The 27,845-nt window shown below is 39.9% G+C and overlaps 1 protein-coding gene across 2 annotated transcripts; it reads left to right on the forward strand.

Moving 5' to 3' along the window:
• Positions 1-746: 746 nt before the first annotated feature.
• CALU (calumenin) lies at positions 747-27,845 on the forward strand. Of its 2 annotated transcripts, none has more exons than XM_011230158.3 (7): positions 747-887; positions 10,692-10,923; positions 15,677-15,870; positions 19,491-19,657; positions 20,326-20,386; positions 24,016-24,215; positions 25,447-27,845. In XM_011230158.3, exons 2-7 carry the CDS (start codon positions 10,703-10,705, stop codon positions 25,549-25,551), a joined length of 948 nt encoding a protein of 315 aa, XP_011228460.1. In that variant the 5' UTR covers positions 747-887; positions 10,692-10,702; the 3' UTR covers positions 25,552-27,845. The 2 variants fall into 2 exon arrangements, with proteins under 2 accessions (XP_011228460.1, XP_011228456.1); XM_011230154.3 differs by lacking the exon at positions 15,677-15,870 and adding an exon at positions 15,410-15,603 and having other exon boundaries at positions 748-887.

The raw sequence follows: 27,845 nt of genomic DNA on the forward strand, positions 1-27,845 counted from the left end.
TTTTAAAAAAAGATGAATAAGGCAATCTCTACCCTGGAGCTTAGGCTAGAGGAGGACATATGGATAAAAAGCTTTTTATAGCAAAATTTGGCAAAGTGTATTGAAGATACAAAGTGTTAGGAAGGCAAATAAAAGAGGAATTATGCCTGGTAGGGTCAGGAAAGACTTCAAAACCTAACCGGGACTGAACCGGGACTTCTACTGGCATTCATAAAGCAATAAATCAGGAAAACGCACGTAGTCCAGACAGAGGAGATCACCTGATGAAGACAGACCAAAGAGATGTGAAAGGGCAGGCTGTCAGGAAACACGGAGATGGTGGTGGCCAAAGCACAAGATATGTGGGAGGGACTGGTGGGAGATAAAGCTGAAAATTACGCTGGAGCCAACGAAAGAAGTTGGGATTGTTCAATACAGCTGACGACTGATACAGTCGAATTAATTCGGCCCTGTGGGCTTGTGGGCATGAAGTTAACTAGAAGGGGAATCCAAAAAGCCGTGTGGGGGCCGAGTCACGCAGTGTGAAGCAGGACGTGGCCGCCAGGCAGCCGCGCCCACACACCACCCAGAGTAGGGGGCTGGGGCCCGCCGTCCCCGCAGGGTCTAGGATTAGGGTTGGGCGGGAATCCGGTCCACGCACTCGGCGTGCTCGCGGGGACGTGGCGCTTTCCAGCCAATCCCGGTTATGCGACTGTAGGGCCAATGGATGTCCGGGAAACCTGCGCGTCAGCGGCGGGTTCGTTGATGATTGGTCAGGAGGCCGCCGGCGAGGCGGATGGGGGCGGGGCGTGGAGCTGCTTCCGGTTGGGCGGTGCTTGCGCGCGTGAGCGGAGCCGGTGGGTGAGCGGCGGCCGCGGGAGTTTGGGCTGTGGGCGCTACGAGGAAAGGTGGGTACCGCGGTCCTCAGTCCTGCAGCTTCGTCCTTTTCCGCTTTGTTTCTGTCCATGGCCCTCGCTCCCGACGCAGCATGGGTCCCCTTCGTTCGGGGCCCCTGTTTGTGCTAGCGCGAGGCTACGGGCCTTGAGCCTACTTGCGACCCCCGGGCCCTCAGCGCCCAGTCTGTGTTGAAGGCCGCCGCCCGCGCTCCCGCGCGCGCTTGTAAGGGGCCTGGGTCTCGGCGAACTCCGGCTCCCGGCGAACTCCGGCTCCCGGTTTTGCGTTCTGGGGGGTACTGTTTTGTGCCTGGCTTGCCACGTCCTCGGTCCATGGGCCCCGTCTCTCACCGAGTCCCTCCTGTTTGCCTGCTGAAGGTCGGAGGGCAGTGGGGTAGTGTTATTGTAACAGTTCTCTGCCGCCTCCCACTAACCGGCCTACCTGTGTCCTCCAGCCCAGCCCCAAGGCCACATCCCGAGAGTAGGGTGCCTCTGCCAAGAAAGTCGTGTTCGCTGACTTTGAGGGTGTAGAAACAGGGCGGGGGGAGGGGAGAAAGCGGGAAGACAGTGATTTAAAAAAAAAAAAAACTAACTTTGTATAATTTTAAAGAAAAGCTGACTGCTTCGAGCTTCCATGTTTGGCTGCATACTTCTATCAGCGACGGAAAACAGTTTTTAAAGCTTTATTAGGGATATGTGTTTAACTTTTTTGTTGCTTTTAGCTGTAGATCTTAGTCCTGATTTTTGGCATGCTGTGTTGAGAAGTAAAGTTAATTCCCAACAGCTGCCCTGATTAAAAGCATAGTTAGGTGGTCGGTAGTTTTGAAAGCAGCATTTGCACCACGGCAAGTTTCGTTGCTAAAATTGTAGGGCCCTTGATCTCAATTCCTGACTGTATAAATTCACAGAGTAATGTCTCTGAGAATTGAATCGCGTTCACTTCCTGTAGGCATGTACCGTAAGGTCGACGTTAATGAATTGGAAATAAGGTTGCTTCTAATATGGTTTTGTAGTTTGGAGGTAGAGAACGTGTAGTCTCCGATAAATTATTTTTTGCCCATAAGGCAAATGCTTGTCTGACCTCATTCCATGAATTGAGTTAACCAAGCAGCGATGGCCATCACTGAAGAATCTAAATATTGTAGTACAAATTTACAGTACAAACCTGTAAATTGTATTGTGGGTAGAGGATGAGTTGCCTAGACTAAATCTGTGTTTTACGGTGATTCAGGAGTCTCCAGTAGGATTATTATTATTATTTTTTTTTTTGAAAATTGCAACTAGGAGGACCATGAACTGATAAAGATGAATTGGATATGGCTGTGCGCTCAGTTACAGCTTTGAAATCAGCTCCTATTGATAACTCTCAATTTAATTGTTTGCTTCCATTCATCCAATGATGTGTCACAAGATGCCCATTGGTGGCATTTTCTATACATTGCACCAGTACAGGAGATTGGTAATTGATATTAATACAGAGTTTCCATAACATGGGTGTGCCAGAGATTTGGAAGGACGGGGTGTAGCCAGGGATAGCCTTTGACGATGCTAGGCCGTAACATCCTAGATCCTTTGTGAACTCTTAAATATGGGTGTTGTTGATGTTGTAATTTATGTATTAAAGTTAAAACAGCTGAAATAACACTTTGCCTGTTGCTGCCTGATGGCCAGATCCGGTAAGGGGAATTGGGGGTGGGGAGCAGGCAGGAACTGCACTGCTGCCAAATACTGTCCAATTAATCTGGTAAAATGTATTGGTGTATAAAAAAAATGCAAGACATTAGGGACCGTAGAAAGATACTAATTTATATTAGCTGAGAGTCCTGCCTTTTAAAAATTAGTATCTATAGGGGAGCTAAGGAGACAACTTAAAGTACCCTATGATCATTATTGTGGAGTTGTACAAATAAGTTTTATAAAAGTTGAGAGGAATGGGTATGGATTACTTCCAGATGGAGTAATCGTAGTAGATAGGTCTTCTCATCTAGGACTTTAAAATTATTTATAGACATTTGGCTCTGAAGGGAGGTTGAGCCAGAATAACTACCGAATTCCCAAGGACTTTATACACGTTCAACATGCGCTGCAAAACTGCAGGTAGAAAACAAAGTTCCTGTCCCTACATTTTGCAGAGCATTCGTATGGCAATTAATTGTTAAAGTTTCATCAGCCCCAAAAGAAACTTTTTTCTCCCAGAATTTTTAGAACTTTTTTCTTAATTTTTTTTTTTTTACTCTGTAGCCAGAAAAATGTTAGGTTTGTATTGAGTCACTTTGGTTATAGAGCTAAGGATGCCTGAATAGTTTGTCATTGTTAAAGCTCTTCTTTAGGCAGATTTTCTATTCTCAGCTGTTGTATAAATGTGTGCTCTCAGTACCACAAATAATTTAATTAGAATGTGTTAATGATCTAATGTAAATTGGCTTTGTCACTAGAGAAACATTGAATAAATGCTTTGTCATTATCATAACTTTTATCAGATCATGAAGCATGATATTATTCCTTGAATGTGATAATTCATTGTGGTACTTGCAACTTACAACTAAAGTTGTAAGTGAAGATTGTCAGATAACCAGATAGCTCTAATTTCTAGATTTCATAACCTGGGCCTTAGTATACTTAAGCTGCTGTCAGGCTCTCCCCCTCCCCACAATTGAAGTAGACACTTAGGCAGTGAGATCCTGTTTTTGCTTCATTATAGAGGATTGCCCTTTTTTTTTGCTGATAATCCAGCTCAGAGAACTGGAATTTTACCACCACACCCATTTCTCCCACTTGTTAACTTTCAGCAATGGGTTTCTGGTCAACCAAAATACCTGTGGGATCACTCAGTGCTAGTGTTCTTGAGACGTATTTAATCTAGACATCTAAATTTCCCTGGAACAATTTAAGTGTTCTGTGACCAATGACTGGGAAGGAAGGGAGGGGAATGGCAAGAAGTTAGAGCTTTCAAGGAAATTTTTGAATGGATAAAATAAACTGATTCTTAAGGCTAATCTTTTTTATTGAAAGAAATTCAAGCTTATGCTATTAATCTTTTCTCCTTATAAATTAACTGGAGCAGTTCATGAAAATAACTTGCAGGAGACCATTATTGGTGAGATACTTCAAAAGGATGATAGTTTGGTATCTTTCCTGTTCTGTTTAGTTCGTGTCTCTAACATGGCATTATCCAGTAGAAATATAGTACACGTCACATGAATACATTTTCACCTGAAATTTTAAAACAGATTATATTAATTTTAATAATTTAATCCACCAATACATACAAAATGCCATCTTGTCTATGTAAAGTTTAATACTTACGTCACTTATATCTTAATTTACACTAGCCACAGCTCAAGTGCTTAGCAGCTGCATGTGATTCATAGCTATTGTCCTGAATAGTACAGGTCTAGATTTTTTTTTTTTTAAGATTTCATTTATTTATTTGACAGACAGAGTGGGAACATAAGCAGGGGGAGTGGGAGAGGGAGAATCAGGTTTCCCACTGAGCAGGGAACCCGATGTGGGGCTCAATCCCAGGACCCAAGGATCATGACCTGAACTAAAGGCAGAAGCCCAACGACTGAGTCACCCAGGTGTCCTTTGGTCTATATTTTCTAAAAAGATTTTATTCATTTATTTTATTTGGGGGAGAATGCACACACCGGAGCCAGGGGAGGGGCAGAGGCAGAGGGAGAGGCAGACTTCCCAGTGATCAGGGAGCCTGACATGGGGCTCAGTCCCAGAACCCCAGGATCATGACCTGAGCTGAAGGCAGACACTTAACTGACTGAACGACCCAGGCGCCCCTGGATTTTTTTTTTAATGTTAAATGTTACCGTTGGTGAAGGAGGGACAGAATTTTAGAAAAACTTAAAGGTCATTTGAGGAATAGGAGATGGGGAGATGCTTTTTCCACAACCATTGATTTACCTTCTAGATCACATGATAAGAGTTCATACAACTAAGTCCTTCATTTATGTTTTCTTGATACCCTGTTATCCATTGATGTGTAGCTGTGATGAAGAGGGAAGGAGAAAGAAAAGGGCTGTTTAGTTTTACATCATTTGGTTTCGGTTTGGTTGAAAAGATAAAGATGCTTCAGAAATAACTGCATTAATGTAGTTCTTCAGTGTCTTCTGTGAAAAGTTGTTTTGTACTGTTCTCACATCTTCCCCGCATAAAATATCCTTTGTCTTGGGGGATATCCTTTGTTTCTACTTGAACATTATTATGTGCTGTATGGATTTAGATAAATCTAGTAGTCTTTTAGTGTCTATATTCATAGAACAAGAGGTCTTTGTGAAGGTTTCTAATAGCTAGGAGTTGGTATATTATATGTGGGCACAAAGAGTGTGTATTTAAAAAGTTAAAGTGCAGGGTTTTTCATTGCTCACTGCAGATAGATGAAGGTAGGACCATTGGCTTTGTCCATCCCGTGGTCCTTTTGACCTTTAAGTAGTTTCATCAGTGGTAGGTAGAAAGCTAGATTTCAGGGTGGCAGTAGGTGGTAAGGAAGCAGAGATAGCAGCATAGACACTCGTGTGGGTGAAGGAAAAGGAGGGCAACCTTGAATGAATAGCGAGGTCTAGGAAAGACTGATTTTGGATTGTGGAGACCTGAGAAGTGTTGATTGACAAAATGGGGGAAGGAGCCTTTAGAGGCGTGGGATTGGAAGGTTAATTGTTAATTGAAAGAAAGGAAAAGGGATGGATAGATGATAAAGCAGATGCTCTTGACTTTTACTCTGGAATTCTCTTATCCTTGTTATCAAGATTTAAGCCTCAAACTTAAATGTAGTTTTGCCTCTAAATCACAGTGAATCAGTTACATTTCTATATGTTACATGTATCAAAACTTTGTACAGTATCTTTTCCAGACCTGGTAATGGGCCTAGGCATTTATTCATATTGTAGCATTTAGGCTTTGCAAGAGGTGTTAGGGAATTATGCAAGAATTGTTAGGGTATTTTATTCTGAGGATGTAATTAATCATATATAAAATTTTCCTAAATGTGAAGTTCCCTTATTAATAGGCATAAGTCACTTCTGTTGCAGTGACTTGATTTTACTTGATTTTGTAAATCTCTAACATTATAGATATTGTTTGGATATATCACAAAATATCCACAACAGAAATTTGTTCCTTGTCTCTAAAAGAGTTTTATTGGTCTAAAGAATTGTTTGTAGTTTGAGATGGAAGTTTTATTTTGCCCTAAAATAAAGACAGACTCATTTTGGCATTTAAAGAGGCATTAAATCTCTTAATTTTCTCTTGTTGCACTGATTTATCAGTTGAATTATTGAAGGGCAGGCTGAAGTGTTATTCTAGAGCAGCATGTTTTTACTTTAGAAAGAGTTTATGTCTTAATAGATACATGTGTTTTCGTCAGTCTCTTTTTTCAGTCTGGAGAAATGGCTTGAAAATGTTTTCTTTGCCACTAGTATTGAAAAGAATTTTTATAATATTTAAAAAGTAATATACACAGGTAATACACATGAGTATGTATGCACTTACAAAACATAGACAACGGAGTACAATATATAAAGTTCACACCAGCCTCACTACCCCACCCCATCTCTTCTCCCTTGAGTCTGGGGGTTACCACTGTTTACAGATAGAAGTTCATCCGTCCACGCCGTTTTTGTGCATATGTGTTCTATTTTATACAAATACAAACAATCTGGGCGGTTGTTTGGTTTCGCTTTTTACATAAATGAGATCTTAACATTGTTTTGCAACTTGCTTTGTTTTTGTTCACTTAACATGTTATGGCGAATTCTCCGTTTCAGTGCAGATAGAGCCACCTCATTCTTTTTTGTGTAGTCTCCCATGCTATAGATTTAATATGTATTTACTAGTCTCTGGTTTAGTTTGTTTTCCTTTTTTTTTTATCATTATAAACTGTCATTATGGAATATTATTTGTGCGAGTGTCTTTGTATACAATTTAGGGTGTTTCGATGGGAGAACATGAAACAATACTGATAAACTTTCAGAAGCATAGCTGAGTTCTAATGGTGGGAACAGCTTAAGAGAAGTCCTGCCTTCCCATTTCTCTAGTGGTCTCTTGGTCTTGCTTTCACATTGCTTCTTATGGGTTTTCATCAGTCTTACCAGCCATCCAGTAAGGGTACTATTTTTTGGAGAATGGGCCATTCAGGAGTGACTGCCTCCAGTCATTTCTGTTTGATTTATTGGTTCTGTCCTGTTTACTCTAGAACACTTTCTACTCTGTATTGATGACTCCCTCTGCCATTTCAGGACCTTCTCACCCTTTCCCACTGCCCTGCTTTCCCAGGGATTGAATACAGTGTCCTTGTGTGCTTTTACAGGCTGAAAGTTATTCGTGGAGCCCTCAGGTTGTGCTTTTGTATAATCATCTCTCTAGGTTGTGTTGGGATTAAACATATCTCTGTTTGCTTTCCTTCTACTTTTAAGGAATCTTTATGTAACATGCTCACTATTAGCTGTTGTAAACATTTTTTAGTTTACTGAAGCCAAAGGACTCTATAAATCCAAGGTAATGCAGTGTTACTCGTTACCTTTACTATTTGGGGATTACAAGAAAAACAGATACATTGAAATATGTCTGATCTGTTGGCATATTTAATCTCTTTATCCCCTGGAACAATTCATTCTAGTTCCCAAAACTTTCAGGCAGGATCAGATATATTCAGTTTCTCCATATTAAGTATATTTTCAGGTTAATTTCTTTTTTAAGATTTTAGTTATTTGTCAGAGAGAGAGAGAGAACAAGCAGGAGGAGCAGCAGGCAGAGGGAGAAGCAGGCTCCTTGCTGAGCAAGGAGCCCAGTGTGGGACCCCAGGATCATGACCTGAGCCAAAGGTAGGCACTTAACCAACTGGGCCACCCAGGCACCCCTAAGAGAAATAATTCTTAATCAGAAAGAAACAAGATAGGTAGGGGTGTTTGTACAATTGCAGCTTTATTTTTTTAAAGATTTTATTTAGAGAGCAAGCGAGCGTGAGAGCGAGCATGAGCAGGGGGAGGGGCAGAGGGGGAGGGACAGACATATTCCATGTTGAGCAGGGAGCCCGATGGCAGGATTCAGTCCCAGAACTCTGGGATCATGACCTGAGCTGAAGGCAGACCTTGAACTGACTGAGCCACGCAGGCATCCCTCAGGTCAGATTTCCTAAAATACTACTGTGGCTGTTTGAAAGGTTAGTTAAAATAGTGATTCACAGCCTGGCTGCCTTTTAAAAACATTAATAGGGGTGGGACTTAATCATATTTGCTTAAAAGTCTTTGGGTGATTCTAGGGTACGTTCTAGATTGAGAACCACTGAGTTAGAAGTTATGCTGAGGTGGGGCGCCTGGGTGGCACAGCGGTTAAGCGTCCGCCTTCGGCTCAGGGCGTGATCCCGGCGTTATGGAATCGAGCCCCACATCAGGCTCCTCTGCTATGAGCCTGCTTCTTCCTCTCCCACTCCCCCTGCTTGTGTTCCCTCTCTCGCTGGCTGTCTCTATCTCTGTCAAATAAATAAATAAAATCTTTAAAAAAACAAATAGAAGTTACGCTGAGAGAATTATCATGTTTTTTAAAATATTTACATATGAATTGTGAGTCCTTGGACTAGATGGTTCCCCTAGTGACATCCTGGGGAAGGTGAAGTCTGGCCAGCTTAATCTGCAAATTAGGGTAAGGCAATGCATTTACCTTTCATGTGATGCAGCGGTCCTCTGTACTGAGCCTTTTATTAGTTTCCTAGGGCTGCTGTAACAAATTATCACAAACTGGGTGGCTTAAGAGGTCAGATATTTATTCTCTCATAGTTCTAGAGGCTAGAAGTTAGAAATCAATGTGTTGGCAGAGCCACGCTCTGAAGGCTCTAGGGAAGGATCCTTCCTTCCCTTTTCCTAGCCTCTGGGGTTGCCAGGAATCCTTGACATTCCTTGACTTGCAGATGCATCATTCCAATCTCTGCCTCTTCATAACTTGGCAGTCTCTTCTCTGTATGACTGTCTAAATTTCCCTCCTTTTATAAGGATATCAGACATTGGATTAGAGCCCACCCTAATCCAGAATGACCTCATTTTAGCTTTATTACATCTGCAAAGATCCTGTTTCCAAATAAGGTCACATTCATGGTACTGGGGTTAGGACTTCAGCATATATATATGTTTGGGGAACACAATTTAACCCACAAACAGTCCTCATGCCTAATAACCATTTGCCTATCCAGTAAGGGAGCCATTGGTTACAAGTGGCAATGAGTAAGGTATTTTGCGAATTTACAAAAACTGACTCCCTGCAGGGGGAAAGGCATTGAGAATCCATGTTCCGCTGGTGAAATAGTTAAAATATGAAAGTTGGGGAAATCTTTCCTCTTGATTTTTAATTTTGGAGTTTTTTTCTCTAAGACCATAACCTCTGTAGACAGTACTGTGGGGAATCTCTAAGAGCGTGCTAAACAAGTTACCATCTGCCCCTACTCTGCAAGTTTTTGGTCAGCAGTTTTTTTTTTTTGTTTTGTTTTGTTTTTTTTTAAAGATTTTATTTATTTATTTGACAGAGATAGAGACAGCCAGCGAGAGAGGGAACACAAGCAGGGGGGAGTAGGAGAGGAAGAAGCAGGCTCATAGCAGAGGAGCCTGATGTGGGGCTCGATCCCATAACGCCGGGATCACGCCCTGAGCCGAAGGCAGACGCTTAACCGCTGTGCCACCCAGGCGCCCCTGGTCAGCAGTTTTTGATAAAATGTCCCAGCCTTGTGCTTGTTCGTTAGAGTCAGCTCTGACTGCCGAGATTCTGAAGGTATTATGGAGTAGGACCTGGGGATTTGTACTTTGAACNAGTTTTTGATAAAATGTCCCAGCCTTGTGCTTGTTTGTTAGAGTCAGCTCTGACTGCCGAGATTCTGAAGGTATTATGGAGTAGGACCTGGGGATTTGTACTTTGAACAGTACTCCAAGCATCCTTATGCCTGGGCAAGTTTGGGAAACACGGTATAAGGGATGCTAAAGCAGTTGTTCTCCCATCACCGTACCATCTGAATGGTTTGATCTTTGAAGGTGATTTGAGATTGAGCATGGATATGGGAGACAACTTGGTACTGTGTATAGGACAAGGAATCTACTCAAATATTTCGTGGTTCTTAATCTAATGATCACCAGAATCACCTGAGAAGCATTTTTTTTTTTTAAGATTTTATTTATTTATTTGACAGAGAGAGAGACAGCCAGCGAGAGAGGGAGCACAAGCAGGGGGAGTGGGAGAAGAAGAAACAGGCTCCCAGTGGGAGCCCGATGCGGGGCTTGATCCCAGGACTCTGGGATCACGTGCTGAGCCAAAGGCAGACGCTTAAGACTGAGCCACCCAGGCGCCCCAACCTGAGAAGCGTTTAAAGCTTTGGATGCATGCATTCAACTTCAGAGATTCTAATTCAATAGTGGACATTTTTTAAAAGCTTCTTAGGTGATCCTAATAACCTAATAACCAGCCAGTTTTAAGGACCAGACCCCTGATGTTATTTGGAGTCAGTAGGTCTAAATTTAAATGTTGGTCTTTTCACTTCTAAGTGTTAACTTGGGCAAAAGGGTTAATGTTCTACTTTGGTGTTTTTAAAAGGGAGCCTACTTAAAGGGTGGCTGTTTTAACTGATTCCTTGTCAGCTTCCAGTCAGTTGAAGGAAACTGGTGAAAATTTCTCAGCATAAAGTTGGAAAGTCTGATTCTACCATTCTTATTTTCTGGATTAAGTAATAATATTTGGGATAATATCAGATTAATAACTGGTTATGAACTTTTAATTTATTTAATTACAGAGCACACTGCTTCCTGAATTAACTAACCTTTGTTTTTCTTTAAGATCTAATTATCATGGACCTGCGACAGTTTCTTATGTGCCTGTCCCTGTGCACAGCCTTTGCCTTGAGCAAGCCCACAGAAAAGAAGGACCGTGTACACCATGAGCCTCAGCTCAGTGACAAAGTTCACAATGATGCTCAGAGTTTTGATTATGACCATGATGCCTTCTTGGGTGCCGAAGAAGCGAAGACCTTTGATCAGCTGACACCAGAAGAGAGCAAGGAAAGGCTTGGGTAAGGTTCCAGCTCTTAGGGGGCTAAAGTAATGACGTTTCTTTATAAATCAGCACATTCTTTTTTTCTCTTTTGGCTTGGCCACCCAGTAAAGCTGTTTTGAGAGCTAACCACAGAATTGCTACCACTAAAATTTAATTAATTGCTTGCTTTCATACATTTTTCCACTGAGTAATAGTTTTACCTCATTCTACAAAGCAAAGTCATTTTTGCGTAAAAGTACCAAATGCTATAGGACCCAGACTGAACTGCATCTTATTTCCAAAGGAACGTTACATGGGGGCCTCTCATCCCTGATGGTTTTAATTTTTAAAAATGATCTGTGACCTATTGATTGTCACAGATCCTTTGAGTGGATAGTAAACTGCAAATAAGACCCCTGGGCTAATTTCTATAAAGTTCATGATTTCTGAGAATGTCCTTCACCCTCTTTGTTTTCATTCTCAGATATTTGCTTAATTAAAAACAAAAGCAAACCAGTCTTGCTTTTTAGAAGATTATAATAAGTCATGGTCTTAATGTCAGAGTGTGAGTTGCTGTTTTAATAACAGTTCGGCCATAGTTGGGTTCTGTGGCTCTCAGCAGGCATCTTTTTACCTAGTGAGTTGATTCGGTGGCATCCCAGTTGATTATTTCTGAGGATCTAAGAATGTCTTTTGGGGGGTCGGGGAGCTCATCCAAACCTTGTTTTTTGAGGAAATGCAGATTAATTTAGGGAACATTTTCTCCTTAATGACCATCATTGGTGTAACTTTCGGACCTATATTTAAGAGATTTGTTTGGAAAGTTGTACCACATAAGAATTTCCAAAAGTATTTCACCATCGTGGATATTACTGTGAGTAGAAGACATTACAGAGGGATGCCTGGGTGACTCAGTTGGTTAAGCATCTGCCTTCAGCTCAGGTCGTGATACTAGGGTCATGAGATCGAGTCCCACATCGGGCTCCCTGCTCAGTGGGGAGCCTGTGTAGGGAGGCTGTTTCTCCCTCTGCCTGCCGTTCCCCCTGCTTGTGGTTGCTCTCTCTGACAAATAAATAAATAAAATCTCAAAAAAAAAAAAAAGACATTACACAGTTTGTTTTGAGTGATACTTCAGAATAAATTTATTTTGTCCTTTCATTGGCTTATCTGCTAACTGAAGGGTACAATATTTTATTCTTAAACACTGACAGAAATACTCAAAAGATTTTGCTATGTAGAACGAGAAACCATCTTCAAACATTTGAAAATAGAAAAAACAAATAAAGAGCCAGTCTTCTATTAGGTTGCTTTTCTAACTTTAAGAGACCACGCTTACTTTTAATTTTAATCTCATAACTGTGCTAACATTGGGCTAAAAACAGGGATGCATGAGGGTGTTCTCAGTCTTCATATCTTACCTCTTAATAATATGCATGTCCGACCCACATTTGGGTCTGCACATGGCTCTTCACAGAATTGCTCTTAAATAATGAAGGGCCTTTAGCCTTGGTGTCAGTGTATTCTTGCTCTGTGCAGGTAGTGGAATAGCTCTGCTAGCAGTTTTTAGTAAAGAGAATGTTCCTTTTTGTCATTAGTAAATAGCAAAAGGTCAACACATGAGCAGACTCTATATTTGATCAGAATAAGATGGTTAAAATAATGCTTTTCATAGAATGTATGCACGAATACTATTTGCTTCTAAATTTTGGAGATAATGAGAAATAAGGTGATGTACTATTGGAAGCAAGGATTCCAGATGAACTTTTGTTTTTGTTTTTGTTTTTTAACTTATTCATTGTGGCATTTCTAAACATTGTTTTGGTAGGTGACTGCATACCAGAGGCTGGGGACAACAGATTCCCCATGCCCCCTTTCCACCTATATAGAAGGCAGGTGATTAGAAGATCATGGTTTACACCTGTAGTTGCAAAAATTCACTATTTTTAAATCTTCAGTAATATCTAAAAACATCTTAATTTTAATATAGTTTTCCCTTTTTCTTGGGAATGTTGACAAATAGAACATTTTTTCTTACGTGTGTGTTCTCCCCCTGCCACCCAAAGAAGTCTTAAGTGTACTTAGTTTTCATTTATGTGTCATTCAGGTGAGGTTTATTTGTTTTGAGGTGGTGGTCTATAATATTAAAAAGTTTTCGCCCTTGGTATATTTGCTTTAGAAATGAACTAGACCAGTTCATCATCCTTTCTTTAGATCACAGGCCATCCCCTTTGAGAATCTAAGGAAAGCAAAGGACTCTACCTCAGAAAAGTACACATATGAATATATATAAAATTTTGCATGCTAAAAATTTCAGGAATATTATGAATCCTCCTGAAACCTACTTACATTCATTAAACAAAACCAAAAACACCAAAGGATTTGCTTTTTGACTCTTGAAATGTAGAGGCATGTGTTACCTCTTAGGAGAAAACATAAGGTCCACTAAGTATGTTGTGTCTATCCTGAAATAAATGCTTGTTTGGTGGCATCATAACTACATCTGTGGGGTTCTTCAGTGTCACAGGAAAACAACACCATTAGCTTCATAGAGTTTCATGGCTTTAAAAGATCAGAGTTTAGAACTTAGTGCCTAAAATAGGACATAGCCACTTGCAGTGTACTTTCACAGCTGCCTGCAGGCTGGATGGCCAGCAAGATAAGAATGGCTTTTATATTTTTAAATGGTTATTAAAATACAGAGATATGTGACAAACCATATGTGGCCGACAAAATAAAAAATATTTACTGTCTATCCCTTTTCAGAAAAAATTGCCAACCTCTGGGTTAAAGCATTTCAGATATTTCTTTTGGAATAAATAGAGTGGCATTCAGCCAGCCTCATTAACAGAAGCCCATCTTGAGCAGTCCTATGCCTCTTTATCCGAATGATCCTTCTCCTTAGGCTATTTATCATAGTTTAAAATTTTCATTTGAGAATGCGAGTCATTCTGCTACCTTAACCCTTTTTTTCTTAATGGTACAGTGGCACTATTGGTAGTCAGTACCATTTGGACATAAACTGGGTTCCATTATAGATAATGCAGGAGTTTTTAATACTGGTATAACTTAATGTGTTAATATTTTTTTTAAACTCCAGGGTTAAAGCTGCAAAAAAAAAAAAATTATTATGCCCGTGTAGATAGAGGAGGGTATTTAAGAGGGTATCTTACTGCTTTATGTTTTCTATTAATATTTTAGAGCAAAGGCTAAACTACATATTCACTGAAGGAAAATGCTTGTTAAATTATAGAGTTTAAGTACTGGACAGTTAAGGCTAACAACATACCAATATCAAGGTGAATCTCTTTTCATAGCATCACTACTACTCTGATTTTAATAATTTTCCAACGTTGTATTCATGAAATGAATGCAGAGTGGGAAAAGACATTATTTGCTACCAAGTGACAGTCTTTTTCAATCCTGCAAATAATAGGGCATAGGAGTATGCCAAGATTTCAAATCTCTTGGATGTTTTGATTTGAAGTTCCCATTCCAAACTGAGCCACTTACTTGGGTGACTTTACATGGGTTGTCTGCGCCTCTGTAAATGAGTGGTTGCATCTTTAGAGGTTTTCATATTGTGCACATATTTCGAAATTCTTAAGTTAAACTTGAGATGGCAAACCTGGAAGAAAAGCTCATGAAGGGTGAAGTATATTGATTCTTTAGCTTTGTAGCTTTGCTTTATCCTCTTATGTCCTCACCCTCTTGGCTTACTAACATTCTCCTAAGCTCACATATGTCAGGGGCAGACATTCTTACTGCATCATTTCCTCAGACTTCTCTGTTTTTGTGGTTATATGTGAAAGTCCAACATAATGTATAATTAGTTTCTAGCTGTTTTTTAGAATAAACATGCGTCTGTCCTTCTGTCTTTGTGTAACTGTGTGGACTTTTTTCCCCTCTGTTTTGGGGGCGTGTGTTTGTGTGTGTGTGTTGGTTTTTTGGCTTCTGTTTTTAAATCTTGACTTGAGGTAGAAGTGATCCCAGAACTATCTTTATATCTTTCTATTTTTAACAGAAGTATTACCTTTTTAAAAAAAAAACTGAATTTTTTAAAAGTCTGGCATAAATTTTTGAATTTTTGGAAAACCATATCAGTGATTGTGATTATTTACCAAGAAATTGAGATTCTCCTAAAAGCAATAAAGAACAACATAAAGATTTGCATGTTGTGTGATACAAAGAATGGAGAATCCAGATAGGAATGGATATTCACTCCTTAATTCTGACCATTGGCTGTAACCTACTCCTAAGGGATGAGACCGGGTTTGCTTTTGCATGTTAAGTGCACCAGCCACGGACTGTGCTTGCCTTACCTAGATGGCTCTTTTCAGACCAGTAGCAGGCCAGTTCTGAGAAACATTTTCAGTTACCTGTCTGGAAGGTTTTTTTTTTTGGAGACTTTTTTTATGTCCATGCTTTAGCCCTGGGCAACACCTCTGGTTACAGCACACACCTGGCTAAGTCTAGAGCCTTGTGTCCTTTTAACCTCTTGCTGGATTTCTCTGCATTTTCTACAGAAAGATTGTAAGTAAAATAGATGGCGACAAGGACGGGTTTGTCACTGTGGATGAGCTCAAAGCCTGGATTAAATTTGCACAAAAGCGCTGGATTTACGAGGATGTAGAGCGACAGTGGAAGGGGCATGACCTCAATGAGGACGGCCTCGTTTCCTGGGAGGAGTATAAAAATGCCACCTACGGCTACGTTTTAGGTAGGTCCCTACTATCTGGGGGAAAAAGCCTTATGGAGCTGGCACCTTGAAACGTAACTGTTTTGTCTTGTAGAATGATTGTAGATAAAATAGACGTGGATAAAGATGGGTTTGTGACGGAGGGGGAGCTGAAATCCTGGATTAAGCACGCCCAGAAGAAATACGTATATGACAATGTTGAAAACCAATGGCACGAGTTTGATATGAATCAAGACGGCTTAATCTCCTGGGATGAGTACAGAAACGTGACTTATGGCACTTACCTGGGTAAGGGGCAAGATGTCAGCCTGATAGAGACCATGGTCTTGAGTCAAAGAAACAAATGGGTCACACAGTGAAGGAAAGGAAGAAATTGTGCTTATTTTAAATAGTCCAGTGCTGAACTGATTTCCCTTTATTTTATTAACTTTAAATGTGTATATTAAGTATTTAATTTTGGTTTTCTAAGGTCTGGCATCTTCCATCTTTACCATTTCAGATACTATTTTATCAGTTTTCTGTGATCCCTCAGAGACCATTTTTGGAGCAGATCTCTTCTAAAAGGCTGAATTGTTTCAATAATGCAAAGCAAGAGGCTCTGAGATGTCTCTTCACGTGGTCACATTAAAGTATTGGACCTGATAGGTGTTATGTGCAACTGATGAATACTAAATTCTACCCCTGAAAGTAATAATACACTATATATTAACTAAATTGAATTTAAATTGAAAAAAATTTTTTTAAAATATTGGACCTGAAATTCAAACCAAATTAGATTCCTTTATAACTGGTGAGAATAGGAAAATTAGTGTCTTTAATAAAATATAAAATATAGTAGCTTTCCTTGGTAAAAATTAACTATTTTATTTTAGTATGTCTGCCTACCGAAGTTTAGAAATGAAAATTTCCCATTTGTTTTCTTTGGCACGTGAGTTTATCAGCCTGCTATGCAAATGCTTCAAGGCAAATAAATGTGGCTTTGATTGCTTTCTGTTGATTTGGTAGTTTGTGTGCTTGGGCCACCTGTTAGTAATTTTCTATTCCTTATTGCACTTGCCTGTTGCTGAATGCTAGGTGGCAATCTCACTGAGTTGATGACTTAGGGTGTTTTTGTTAGTGAAATTCCTCTACTTGGTTACAATTTGAGATAAGAATGTATAAATGTTACTTCTTGAATTTTTATCCTGGAAATTAGGCAAATTTCTGGGTTAAAGCAGGCATTCTCCACCACTGATTAACAAGCAGTGAGTGTATAATGGTCTGTTTCCCCCCTGGATAGCCAGCTGTCTGTGTTAATTACAGGACTGCATGCATTTCTAGTGAAGAGACTTTTATTTCTGTTGTTGGGCTTGTTCTCATTCCTAAGACTAAAGTGGCAGTCTCTCTTCATGCTTGATACTTAGCCAAGAACCAAACATACCCTTCACCCAATTAAGAACATGTGTATTAAAAAGTCAGTGCAGATGGAGAGGTACCCTGTGCTTCTTGCTCTCTGGCTGAAAGCCAACACCCTTCTGATTTATTTGGACTTATAAAAATAGAGCAACGGGTAGGCTATTGGTGATCTAAACAAAATGGTGTGTTAATAAATCTCCATTCAGACCTAGGCACTCACTTGCTATCCAGAATGAATCTTAAACTCTTTGTATGATTATGTGCATAAAAATCTGTTGAGAGCTCTGTTGCTCTCCCAGGTCAAATGATTCAATGTACTGGGTATTTCTACTGAGACGCCATAAGCTCGAGCACTCGAGCACTCGCTAGAGAAGCAATATCTTTATAAGGCATCTTTCCCTCGAGGCATGTGGGTGGCTAGTGCTGGGGTAATGAGGTGGCTTACAGAAGTGCTGAGGGTTTTTTGTGAGAGTATGTTCTTGATTCAGTTTATGAGTTCAGGCATAAATCATCTTAGCTTTTAATTAAAATCTGTCTTAATGAATTTGCTTTCCATAAAAGGAAGGTTAACTCTGTCTCTGCCACAAGGAAAATAAGAAATGCTGAGTTCGGTTCTGGCTATACCAAAACTAGACCAAGACCCTACCTAAACCTATGCAGGCTGGATAGCACAGTCACCTGGTACCTAGGATAGGTCTGGCACTCCAAGCAATGACAGCAAACACATGAGTTTAGTTATTAAAACTAAAGTTTTTTATCTTCCTTTTTCATCTTTATATGTGCATGTTATCAGGCTGTTTGATTGCAGTCACCATGTTTTACCCTAAGGCAGAGAGGAGGGCTTTTAGTTAAGAATCTAGTCTTCATGTGTAAGTTGTCTTCTATTATCTTTCTTATTTTTGTTATGTAGTTAGGACTGAAACGTTGTTTAGAAGAGATGACTTAATATCTTAAGGTGGTGTATTTTCCTTAAATTCTCCATTTCAGACTGTTACGGTTTTGAGTATCACATATACTCATGATTTAAAAGCCGTCTTACTGAATTTTGACACTCAATAAAGAATGAAGCTTCAAACTGCCCGATTCTCAAAATAGAGCAGTAGTTTTTGTTTTCCAAACTGTGCTTAAAGTATGGAAGGATTGAACTACAGTATCAGAAATCCGCAGTGTGATGTTATTGTTAAAGGGACCCTGTGGGTCTCTTTATAAAACTAGTGCGATAGCTTTTTATTTGATCAGTATGTTGTAGGAAAGATTGTTTCTTTAGCTTTAATGTGGTGTCTTTTCCATTTCATAATATCTTCACATGTTACCTTTTGGTCCACACAGCAGATCGAAAGGGGTTTTTTGTTCATTTGTTTTGTTTTTGCTACAGATAACTCCTTCACAGTTTTTCAACTTAAAGAAACTGAATTTCATTCTTCTAGATTCTTCTGTAGAGACTAAATAACTACTGCTTATGTAGTTCAACATTCTAACAGATGGATAGGTCCAGCTTCAGTTTGGTTGTAATCTAATGTTTATTTTTTGTAACAGCTTTATTGAGATATAATTAACAAATAGTACACTGCACATATTACAATGCATAATTGATGAGTTTTGCCATAGATGTATACCAGTGAACCCATCACTACAATCAAGATAAATGAATGTATCTATCACCCCAAAAAGCTTCCTCATGTCGCTTTATAATCCTGCTCACTTTCCCCATCCCCTATCCCTGGGCAACCCCTGACCTATTTTCTGTAACTCTGGATTAGTTTTGCGTTCTAGAATCTTACATAAATGGGGGGAGGAGTGACAAACAGTACTTGTAACTCATGGTAGATCTCTGAGTTGGATGAAAAAATGGAAGTGTGACTTTTCAGAGGGTAATATTCTGTTGCTTGAATCAAAGTGGCCTTAATATGAGATAGGAGGCCTTTGATATCTGGCTGCTCAATGGGAGCCTAATGTTTAATAAAAATAGCAATAGCTAACATTTATTGAGAGCCAGCTGTATGCCAGGCACTATTGTAAGCACTTAGATTTATTCTCTCATTCATACCTTCTAACAGTCCTGTATAGCAGGCACCACTGTTAGCTTCATTTTACAGATGAGTGGATTGAAGCACAGCTGAGTTACTTGACCACAGTCACACAGCTAGGAGGTGGTAGCGTTTAGGATTCAAAGCCAAATAGTATGACTTTAGAACTACCACTGTCTCTCAGATACAGCCAGAAAGCTTGAACCTTCTAGTAGCCTTAACACCAAAAATAGCGAAGTGTCACGTAATAGGTTACATAGCCAAGGAGCCAGGGTTCCGTGTGGAATGGCAAACATTTACATTCAATTTGCACATGATTTTGATTACCAAAACTCAGTGTTTTCAGACTGTTAAAATTTTACCTCTGTAGTCAGGTTATTTCATCATTGCTTGGTTTATCTTTCTTGGAAATTGATTCCTCAGCCCACACATTTTCATGTTTTGTGGAAGTCTTAAGATTTGACCTAAAAACATTTTGTTTTCTAGATGATCCAGACCCTGATGATGGATTTAACTATAAACAAATGATGGTTAGAGATGAGCGGAGGTTTAAAATGGCAGACAAGGATGGAGACCTCATTGCCACAAAGGAGGAATTCACAGCTTTCCTGCACCCTGAGGAGTATGACTATATGAAAGATATAGTAGTACAGGTTGGTGGAGAGCAATGATTCTCATTGGAAACTCAGTTTCTCTTTCTGTCGCTTATACTATCTTTCCTCTTTATCCTTTACTCTGTATCTGGAAGAATGACTTGCTTTTATTTTTAAGTAAGCTCTAAGCCCCAGCGTCGGGCTTGAACTCATGACCCTGAGAGCAAGAGTCACATGCATACTGTACCAACTGAGCCAGCCAAGTGCCCCAGGAAGATCCTGTTTTTAAAAATGTCCCATAACCAGTGATCAGACACTAATAATGGTAATACTGAAGGCAGTTACCAATAAAACATAAACTCTAGACTTTATAGTTTTGTAAGCATAAAATACAGACAACAGCTATAGACATTTTGGTCACATCTCCTGTTAGAATGACTTCAGCATGACCAGGCCTATTCCACATCATCAGGGGCTTGGTGGGGTAGGTCATTATTTAAATAGTGCCAGTGTGCCTCCCAGAAGATTATAGTTATTTTGGGTTGAAGCATAAATAAGTAACGTTTTACCATTTTTTAGCTAGTAAAACAGCAATTTCCTATGGTTTAACCATACCCACACGTATGCATATGTGTGTGTGTGTGTGTGTGTGTGTGTGTGTGTGTTTTAATGAATGATAAATTGCTGCCTAAATTTCATCCGGATACTTTGTCTCCTCTTCTGTCTAGGAAACAATGGAGGATATAGATAAGAATGCTGATGGTTTCATTGACCTTGAAGAGTATATTGGTAAGTCTGTTTCTACTGTTTTTCCTAGGAGAAGCTGAGAAGCTGTGGAAGTGTGTTTGCTTATAGAAATAACTTACCCCATAGGTCAACCCTTAGCACATCATTAAGGCCAGACCAGCATGAGGAATAGTGGGTAGTGATAAAGTATCTGTAGCAGCACTGTCCAATCAAAATGTAAATGTGAGCCACATGATATATTTTTACTTTTCTAATAGCCACATCAAAAAAAAAGTTTCTTTAAAACATGATTATTTTCAGTAATACATTTTATTTAACCTAATAGTCTAAAATACTATACTTTTAATGTGTTATCAATATAAATAAGGATTTTTTTTCATACTGTCTTCAGAAGCATAATTTACACTTACAGCACATCTCAGTTCAGACCAGCCACATTTCAAGTTCTTGATAACTCCATGTGGCCAGCGGCTACCGTATTGGATAGCAGTGATATAGTGCATCCCTGATGCCTATGGAAAATGACAGTAAGGAGTTGCAGGGAGCCTCGGCTGTCATTAGGAAACCCAAGAGGAGAAGATAGGGAATAGAATAAAAGAGATCGGTAGGTGAATAAGTGACCACGAGTTGCTGATTTCTCTTAGAGCCTTTCTTTGCTCTTTCCACGGTTTTCTGTTTGTGTTTTCTGTCTAGGTTCTCTCTCTTCTTTTTTTTTCACCTGGCCCTTGAATTAAGTTATTTCCTTTCTTAGATTTTATCTGATTATACTGGCTATTTATATTTAGGGTTATTCCCGTTAAATTACTCAATGTTTCCCATTCTTTTCTTCAAAGACTCAATGGTGTGTTTTGAGTTTTTTTAGAGAAAGAGGGATGAGCAGTAAAAGATAGTTGTTTTGTTTTGTGTTACCAAAATGATTATTTTTAATGGAGGTCATCAGCACAGTGGAAATATCCGGGTGCATTTACTGAGCCTGTTGCAAAGTGGGCTATTTCTACCTTTAAATATTTAAATATTTTATTCTTTCATTCTTGTCTTTTGCCGTTTTATCACCATTGCTAAAACTGAAGAACTCATTTGAACCTCCAGAGGAGAGGAATTAAGTTTTATAACTGTTAAGTACCATCATTTATCAAGCACTGAGGTCAAATAGGGAGATATTTCTTCCTACATCCCTATCATATAGGTCCAAGGGCAGAGGAATTGTATTTTGAAATTATTAAAACTATCAGGTGTGTGTATGTATGTTTTTTGCTTTCTTCTGCAGATCATCAAGTAATGTAAACACTTTTACACCGGGGATGCTGGGCTTTGTAAACCTGAAAGTCTCCCAAACAATATCTTCCGGTTTCTGGGGATATGCTAGTAGAAACTTTCCCTGTTAAGGAAAGAGATCATAAACAAATGGTCATTCTCTCTTACATTTAGCATTAGTAAGAAGTCCCTGGGGTTATACTGTTGAATATTTTTATTCTTTAAATTTGTTATGGGGATGCCTGGTGTCTCAGTTGATTAGGCGTCTACCTTCGGCTTGGGTCGTGATCTCAGAGTCCTGGGAGCGAGCCCCATGTCGGGCTCTTTGCTTAGCGTGGAGCTTGCTTCTCCCTCTCCCTCTGTCTGCCGCTCCACCTGCTTATGCACTCTGTCTCTCTCTCTCTGTCAAATAAATAAATACAATCTTAAAAAAAAAAAAAAAAAAGACTTGTTTTAGAACATTGCAAACATACACAAAATTAGGTAGGCTAGTATAATGAACCCCCAAGTACCTATGCCCAAGCCCTAATAGCCATCAGCCCATGGCCAGTCCTTTTAAATCTGTATCTACTTCTTCTTTTTTTNTGGGGATATGCTAGTAGAAACTTTCCCTGTTAAGGAAAGAGATCATAAACAAATGGTCATTCTCTCTTACATTTAGCATTAGTAAGAAGTCCCTGGGGTTATACTGTTGAATATTTTTATTCTTTAAATTTGTTATGGGGATGCCTGGTGTCTCAGTTGATTAGGCGTCTACCTTCGGCTTGGGTCGTGATCTCAGAGTCCTGGGAGCGAGCCCCATGTCGGGCTCTTTGCTTAGCGTGGAGCTTGCTTCTCCCTCTCCCTCTGTCTGCCGCTCCACCTGCTTATGCACTCTGTCTCTCTCTCTGTCAAATAAATAAATACAATCTTAAAAAAAAAAAAAAAAGACTTGTTTTAGAACATTGCAAACATACACAAAATTAGGTAGACTAGTATAATGAACCCCCAAGTACCTATGCCCAGCCCTAATAGCCATCAGCCCATGGCCAGTCCTTTTAAATCTGTATCTACTTCTTCCTTTTTTTATTATTTTGAAGTAAATCCCAGTCATCATCTCATTTCATCTGTAAGCATTGGGTTATGTATCCCTAAAAACTTATTTTAACAGAATCTCAAAAAAATTTTTTTGAGGATTGAATCATTTTTATGTGGAAAATTCAATCGTATTATTGTTATCTTTACTTACTTGGCTTTAAAATATTCTTATGTCGTATATTCTAGCTCCTATTAAAAGTGTGTCTTTTAAGGGGCACCTGGGTGACTCAGGCATCTGATCTTGATTTTGGCTCAGGTCATGATCTTGGTCGTGAGATTGAGCCCCTCGTTGGGCTCTGCGCTCAGCATGGAGTCGGTTTGTCCCTCTCCCTCTGCTCCTCCCCCTGTTCCTTCACATGCTTGTTCACTCACTCTAAGAAATAAATTAATTAAATCTTTTTAAAAAATAAAAATATATGAAAGTATGTCTTTTTAAGTATACATTTATTCCCTCTCGAATTCAGAATTTCCTCCTATGTGGACTATGAAGGGTCTTCTTGACCCATAGGAGAGCTAAGGCAGGGCACTGGTCCAGTGGATCATACAAATACTACATTTTCTGAATGTGCTGTAGCATAGAAAAAGAACTGGCAAGTCCTGCTCTGAGATAGTCCTCCATCGTTTAAAAAAAAAAAAGTTCTACTCTTGGGGCTCAAATTCAGGAAAATGATAGTACTGTCAGATGACAGTAATACAGTTTAGTAATGAGTTCATCCTTTATTCAAGGGAAAACAGTCCATGGATTGGGGAGTGCACTGCCTAACAAGCAGTGGAGCACCTCCCCCTGCCCCAGCAGCCCTCACTTCCCTACAGTTAAGAGTCTCTTATGGTTTGGCTCCCTCTCTGTTTTTATCTTATTTTATTTTTCCTTCCCCTCCCTTATGTTCATCTGTTTTGATTCTTAAATTCCACATATGAGTGAAATAATATGGTATTTGTCTTTCTCTGTCTTCTTTTGCTTAGCATAACACACTCTAGTTCCATCCATGTTGTTGCAAATGGCAAGATTTCATTCTTTTTGCTGGCTGAGTAATATTCCCGTGTCTGTATATATACCACATCCTCTTTATTCATTCATCTGTCAGTGGACATCTGGGCTCTTTCCACAGTTTGGCTGTTATGAACATTAAGCAGTTGGAAATATTCTTGTTACAAGGTCATTGAGTAGGCCTCAGGAAAATGCCTTGCTTTCTAAGGCCTCTCTGACCTAGAATCCCCTTGTAACTGCTTCTAGGTTCCAGACAGATGAATGAAGAAGAAGAGTTAAGCCAGATTCCCACGTGGCAGTCTTGAGAAAAAGACAAACTCACCTTTTGCATTATGTACGTCTGTGTATGCAGGTGACATGTACAGCCATGATGGAAATGCTGATGAGCCAGAGTGGGTAAAGACAGAAAGAGAACAGTTTGTTGAGTTTCGAGATAAGAACCGTGACGGGAAGATGGACAAGGAGGAGACCAAAGACTGGATCCTTCCCTCAGACTATGACCATGCAGAGGCAGAAGCCAGGCACCTCGTCTATGAATCCGACCAGAACAAGGTAAGTCTGGCCAGGCCCAAACAACCTAGTAGCGATCAAAGTCTGTTCCTAGGGGATTGCCTAAAACATTCCTGTTGAGGTACATAGAATGTGTAAGGTTTTACTTGGTCTAAGTCTGGTACAGATCTTAAGTCGACAGTTAAAAACTTCCAGGGTGGTGCTAACTCTCTCATCTCATTTTAGAAATCCCCTTGCCCAGCGTTCACACCGTTGGAGGCATTTGGCTTCAGGAAACAGCCTCTATATATAGCCTGTGTCCAGCATGCACCATCTGTTATCTTTGGGTCCCCAGGAAATTTTCTGGGTTTTTTTTCCTTCATTATTTCTTATGTGCTTTTACCTATTACAGGCTCATTTTGCCTGCTCAGAGTTGGTCATTTCCTTCTTAAATACACTTTTTAAAATTCTTTGTAGTGGCTTATATATCAGCATTTGTCTGGAGCTTGTTAAAATTGTCCTTGATCAATTACCTGAGGCATTCGTTTCATAAAAAGTGGTAGTCTTACTAAGCCGTCACCGTTTTAGCCATTCGAATGCTCTGCTTAGAGTAAGCTGAAAATCAGTCTAAAGATGGGGGGGGTTGTATTCTGAACATTCGCCTATCTAGGCCAGCCTTCTGTTTCAAATGCAGTGTCTTATCTTCTGAGCCTTTTTTAAGGGACAGTCTGTTTTGAGTTCTTGCTTCAGTCACTTCAGTAGCCAGGTGCTGTGTCCTGAGATATGTGAGAAAAGGAAACTCCCAAGGTCATCCCTTGTGAATCCGGCCTATATAATTTTTGAGCGCAGTGTCTGTGCCTTCATTTGGGGTCGTGTCTGGACTTTGGTGGCTAAGGCGTAGTGGGGGTGAAGACTGTGCACAGAGGTTAGCAGATTTCATTGTTCCTATTAGGCAATGGCTGGATTCACTTTAAAGTATTTTCCCCAGTTCTCCCTGTCTCTTGCCTCTACATAAGAGATGGCCTACGTTTTGCTTGATGCATTAAGTTACTGAGCTATGTTATTCCATCCTTCTACTTTTAACATTCTTGATAAGAAAAATGTATTAATTGCTATTTTCTTCCCTCTTTGTGTGTATGTTATGGGAAGTTGGGGGTGAAGGTTGAGTTCACATTTAATTGAGTGGGAATTAGAATCTTAAATCCTAACTAACCCCTTTTGTTCTGCAGCAGTGTTTCTAAATTGGGAATGGGAAATCTGTTTTGCCTCAGTTCACTCTTCTCTCTAATTTCAGGACGGCAAGCTTACCAAGGAGGAGATTGTTGACAAGTATGACTTATTTGTGGGCAGCCAGGCCACAGATTTTGGTGAGGCCTTAGTACGACATGATGAGTTCTGAGCTGCAGACAGAGGAGCCCACGTTTCTTCAAAAGTAATTTATTTTTACAGCTTCTGGTTTCACATGAAATTGTTTGCGCTACTGAGACTGTTATTACAAACTTTAAGACCTGAAAAGGTGTAATGAAAACCATCCCGTCCCCATTCTTCCTCCTCTTTGAGGTACTGGAGGGAACTGTGCTTCTGAGGAACAACTCTAATTAGTACACTTGTGTTTGTAGATTTACACTTTGTATTATGTATAACATGGTGTGTTTATTTTTGTATTTGTTCTTTGGTTGGGAATATGATATGAAGGAGCGGCATCCTCAGCTCATGCTTGTAGGCGAATGTTAGCCCTTCACTCTTTCTCAGCCCTTGCCATATAATTTTTGTAATTCTGACGGAACTAATTTTTTAAGCCTGAGATCAATAAGAAATGTTTAGGAGGGAGAAAAGGGAAAAAATACACCCCACAATTATATTTAGAGAGAAAACACTTAATCTTGCCTGTTGAAAAGTATGTTTCCTAAGTAGTTAGGGGCCACATAATTCCATTCAGTTGCTCTAAGTCCAGCAGTTGATAGTGGCATTATCTGGGCAAGAACAGATCCCTGTGCCATCACAAAGCTTGGCTGAACTTGATTTCATTCAATTTTTCTTCTTCCCAGTAGGACTAGCTGTTTGCTAATTTTGCCAGGCACAGCTGTGGTGGGAAGAGTTAGGGCCAGTGTCTTGAAAATCAATCAAGTAGTGAGTGTGAGCTCTTTACAGAGCTATACATAGAAACAGCTGGAAAACTAAGGGAAAAATACAAGTGTTTTCAGGGCACACACTTTTTCTGGGTGTGCCTCTGTTTAAGTGCTCAAGACTGTCTTGCCTATTGAATCACTGTAAGTGCCCCGTTCAGCTCCTGTTTCCCCAGGTGTTCCTAGGAATTAATCTTGCTTTCACTGCAGTTAAAATGTACTCCTTCCCAATTATGTCATTTCATCGAAAGTGCCTTTAATGAGAGAAATGATCACTGAATGAGGGTTCTCTTAAGAAACCCTGAGATGAAATAAAAAGATTATTTGGACCACCTTACATGAAGCTTACAACCTCCCAATGTATTGGGGTTTTTGGGTTTTTTTTCCTTCCCTTTCTCTTTCAGACAGTGGTTAAATAGCAGTATTAGTTAGGAGCTTGGTTGCAGTGTTCTTATCTTGTGGGCTGGTCTCCAAAAACCACATGCTGCTGAATTTACCAGGGATCCTCATACCTCAGAATGCTAACCACTTACTACCAGGCCTATTTCTGTGTCAGCTGAAGAGCTTGAACTCAGACTGAAAGATGAGAGGGCCTACTGAGAGGACTCTTTGGTTTGAGGACCATTGCTCAACCTTCTTGCCTGTGACCCATCGCCCCCTCTCCCCACTGCCCCCCGAAAAAGTTTATTGTGGATCAGCAGATTGTCAATCCTTGTCAAAGAGAGGGACATTGTAGAAAGAAGAAGAAGCCTTCTGTTCCCAACTCACTTTTCCCATATTTTATGTAACAAGAACTCTGTCTTTTTTGGCCCTTTTCTTACAGATGGACCTCTTTTGAGAAGAATTATTGTATTCCAAACTTTTTTAGCCCTCAGGTTACTAAGATAAATATATGTATATCTAACCTTTATTATTTCATATATCTCTCTGGATAAACCATTCAGGTGGTGCTGGGTGATTATTATAATCTGAACCTGGGTGTATCCTTTGGTCTTCCATGATCACGCTGAGGTGGACTACTTGGCCTGGTAAAAAGCCGGATTATCACGTAACTTGATCCTGGCCTTTGCATTGAGCTCTTGAGAGTGGATACACTCTTTTTAACCCCCGTGTAGGGGAATGTAAATTCTCTGCTCTCCAGGTTCCCCATTTTTATCATTCAGAAGATCAAAAATGGTAACATCAACCCAGGATTAGAGAGGGCACATCATGAGCTGTGTGGCGGCAGAGCCCCGCAGCTCACTAGCTGCAGAGAACCCAGGCCTGATGTGAAAGTTATGCACTTAGAAAGCAAACCTGCATATGCTGAAATGGCAACTTCTGGATGCCGGGTGCTCAGCAGCAAGCGTACTCTAATCTCCAGTGACACCCCTGGATCCTCTTTTTGGTTTAAGTCAAGCCCGAGGCTGGTGAACAGTAGCTACACACCCACATTGTGTGTTCTGTGAATGCTAGCTCTCTTGAATTTGGATACTGGTTATTTTTTATAGAGTGTAAACCAAGTTTTATATTCTATAATGCAAACAGGTACCTATCTGTTTCTAAATAAAACTGTTTACATTCAGTG

Source organism: Ailuropoda melanoleuca, chromosome 1 (assembly GCF_002007445.2).
Source record: "Ailuropoda melanoleuca isolate Jingjing chromosome 1, ASM200744v2, whole genome shotgun sequence".
Lineage (NCBI taxonomy): Eukaryota > Metazoa > Chordata > Mammalia > Carnivora > Ursidae > Ailuropoda > Ailuropoda melanoleuca.

Coding starts and splice junctions, on each gene's coding strand:
- CALU (XM_011230158.3), top strand. CDS start 10,703: ATGGACCTGCGACAGTTTCTTATGTGCCTGTCCCTGTGCACAGCCTTT. Junction 19,658..20,325: donor TGAAAGATATAGTAGTACAG/GTTGGTGGAGAG, acceptor TCTTCTGTCTAG/GAAACAATGGAGGATATAGA. Junction 24,216..25,446: donor ATGAATCCGACCAGAACAAG/GTAAGTCTGGCC, acceptor CTCTAATTTCAG/GACGGCAAGCTTACCAAGGA.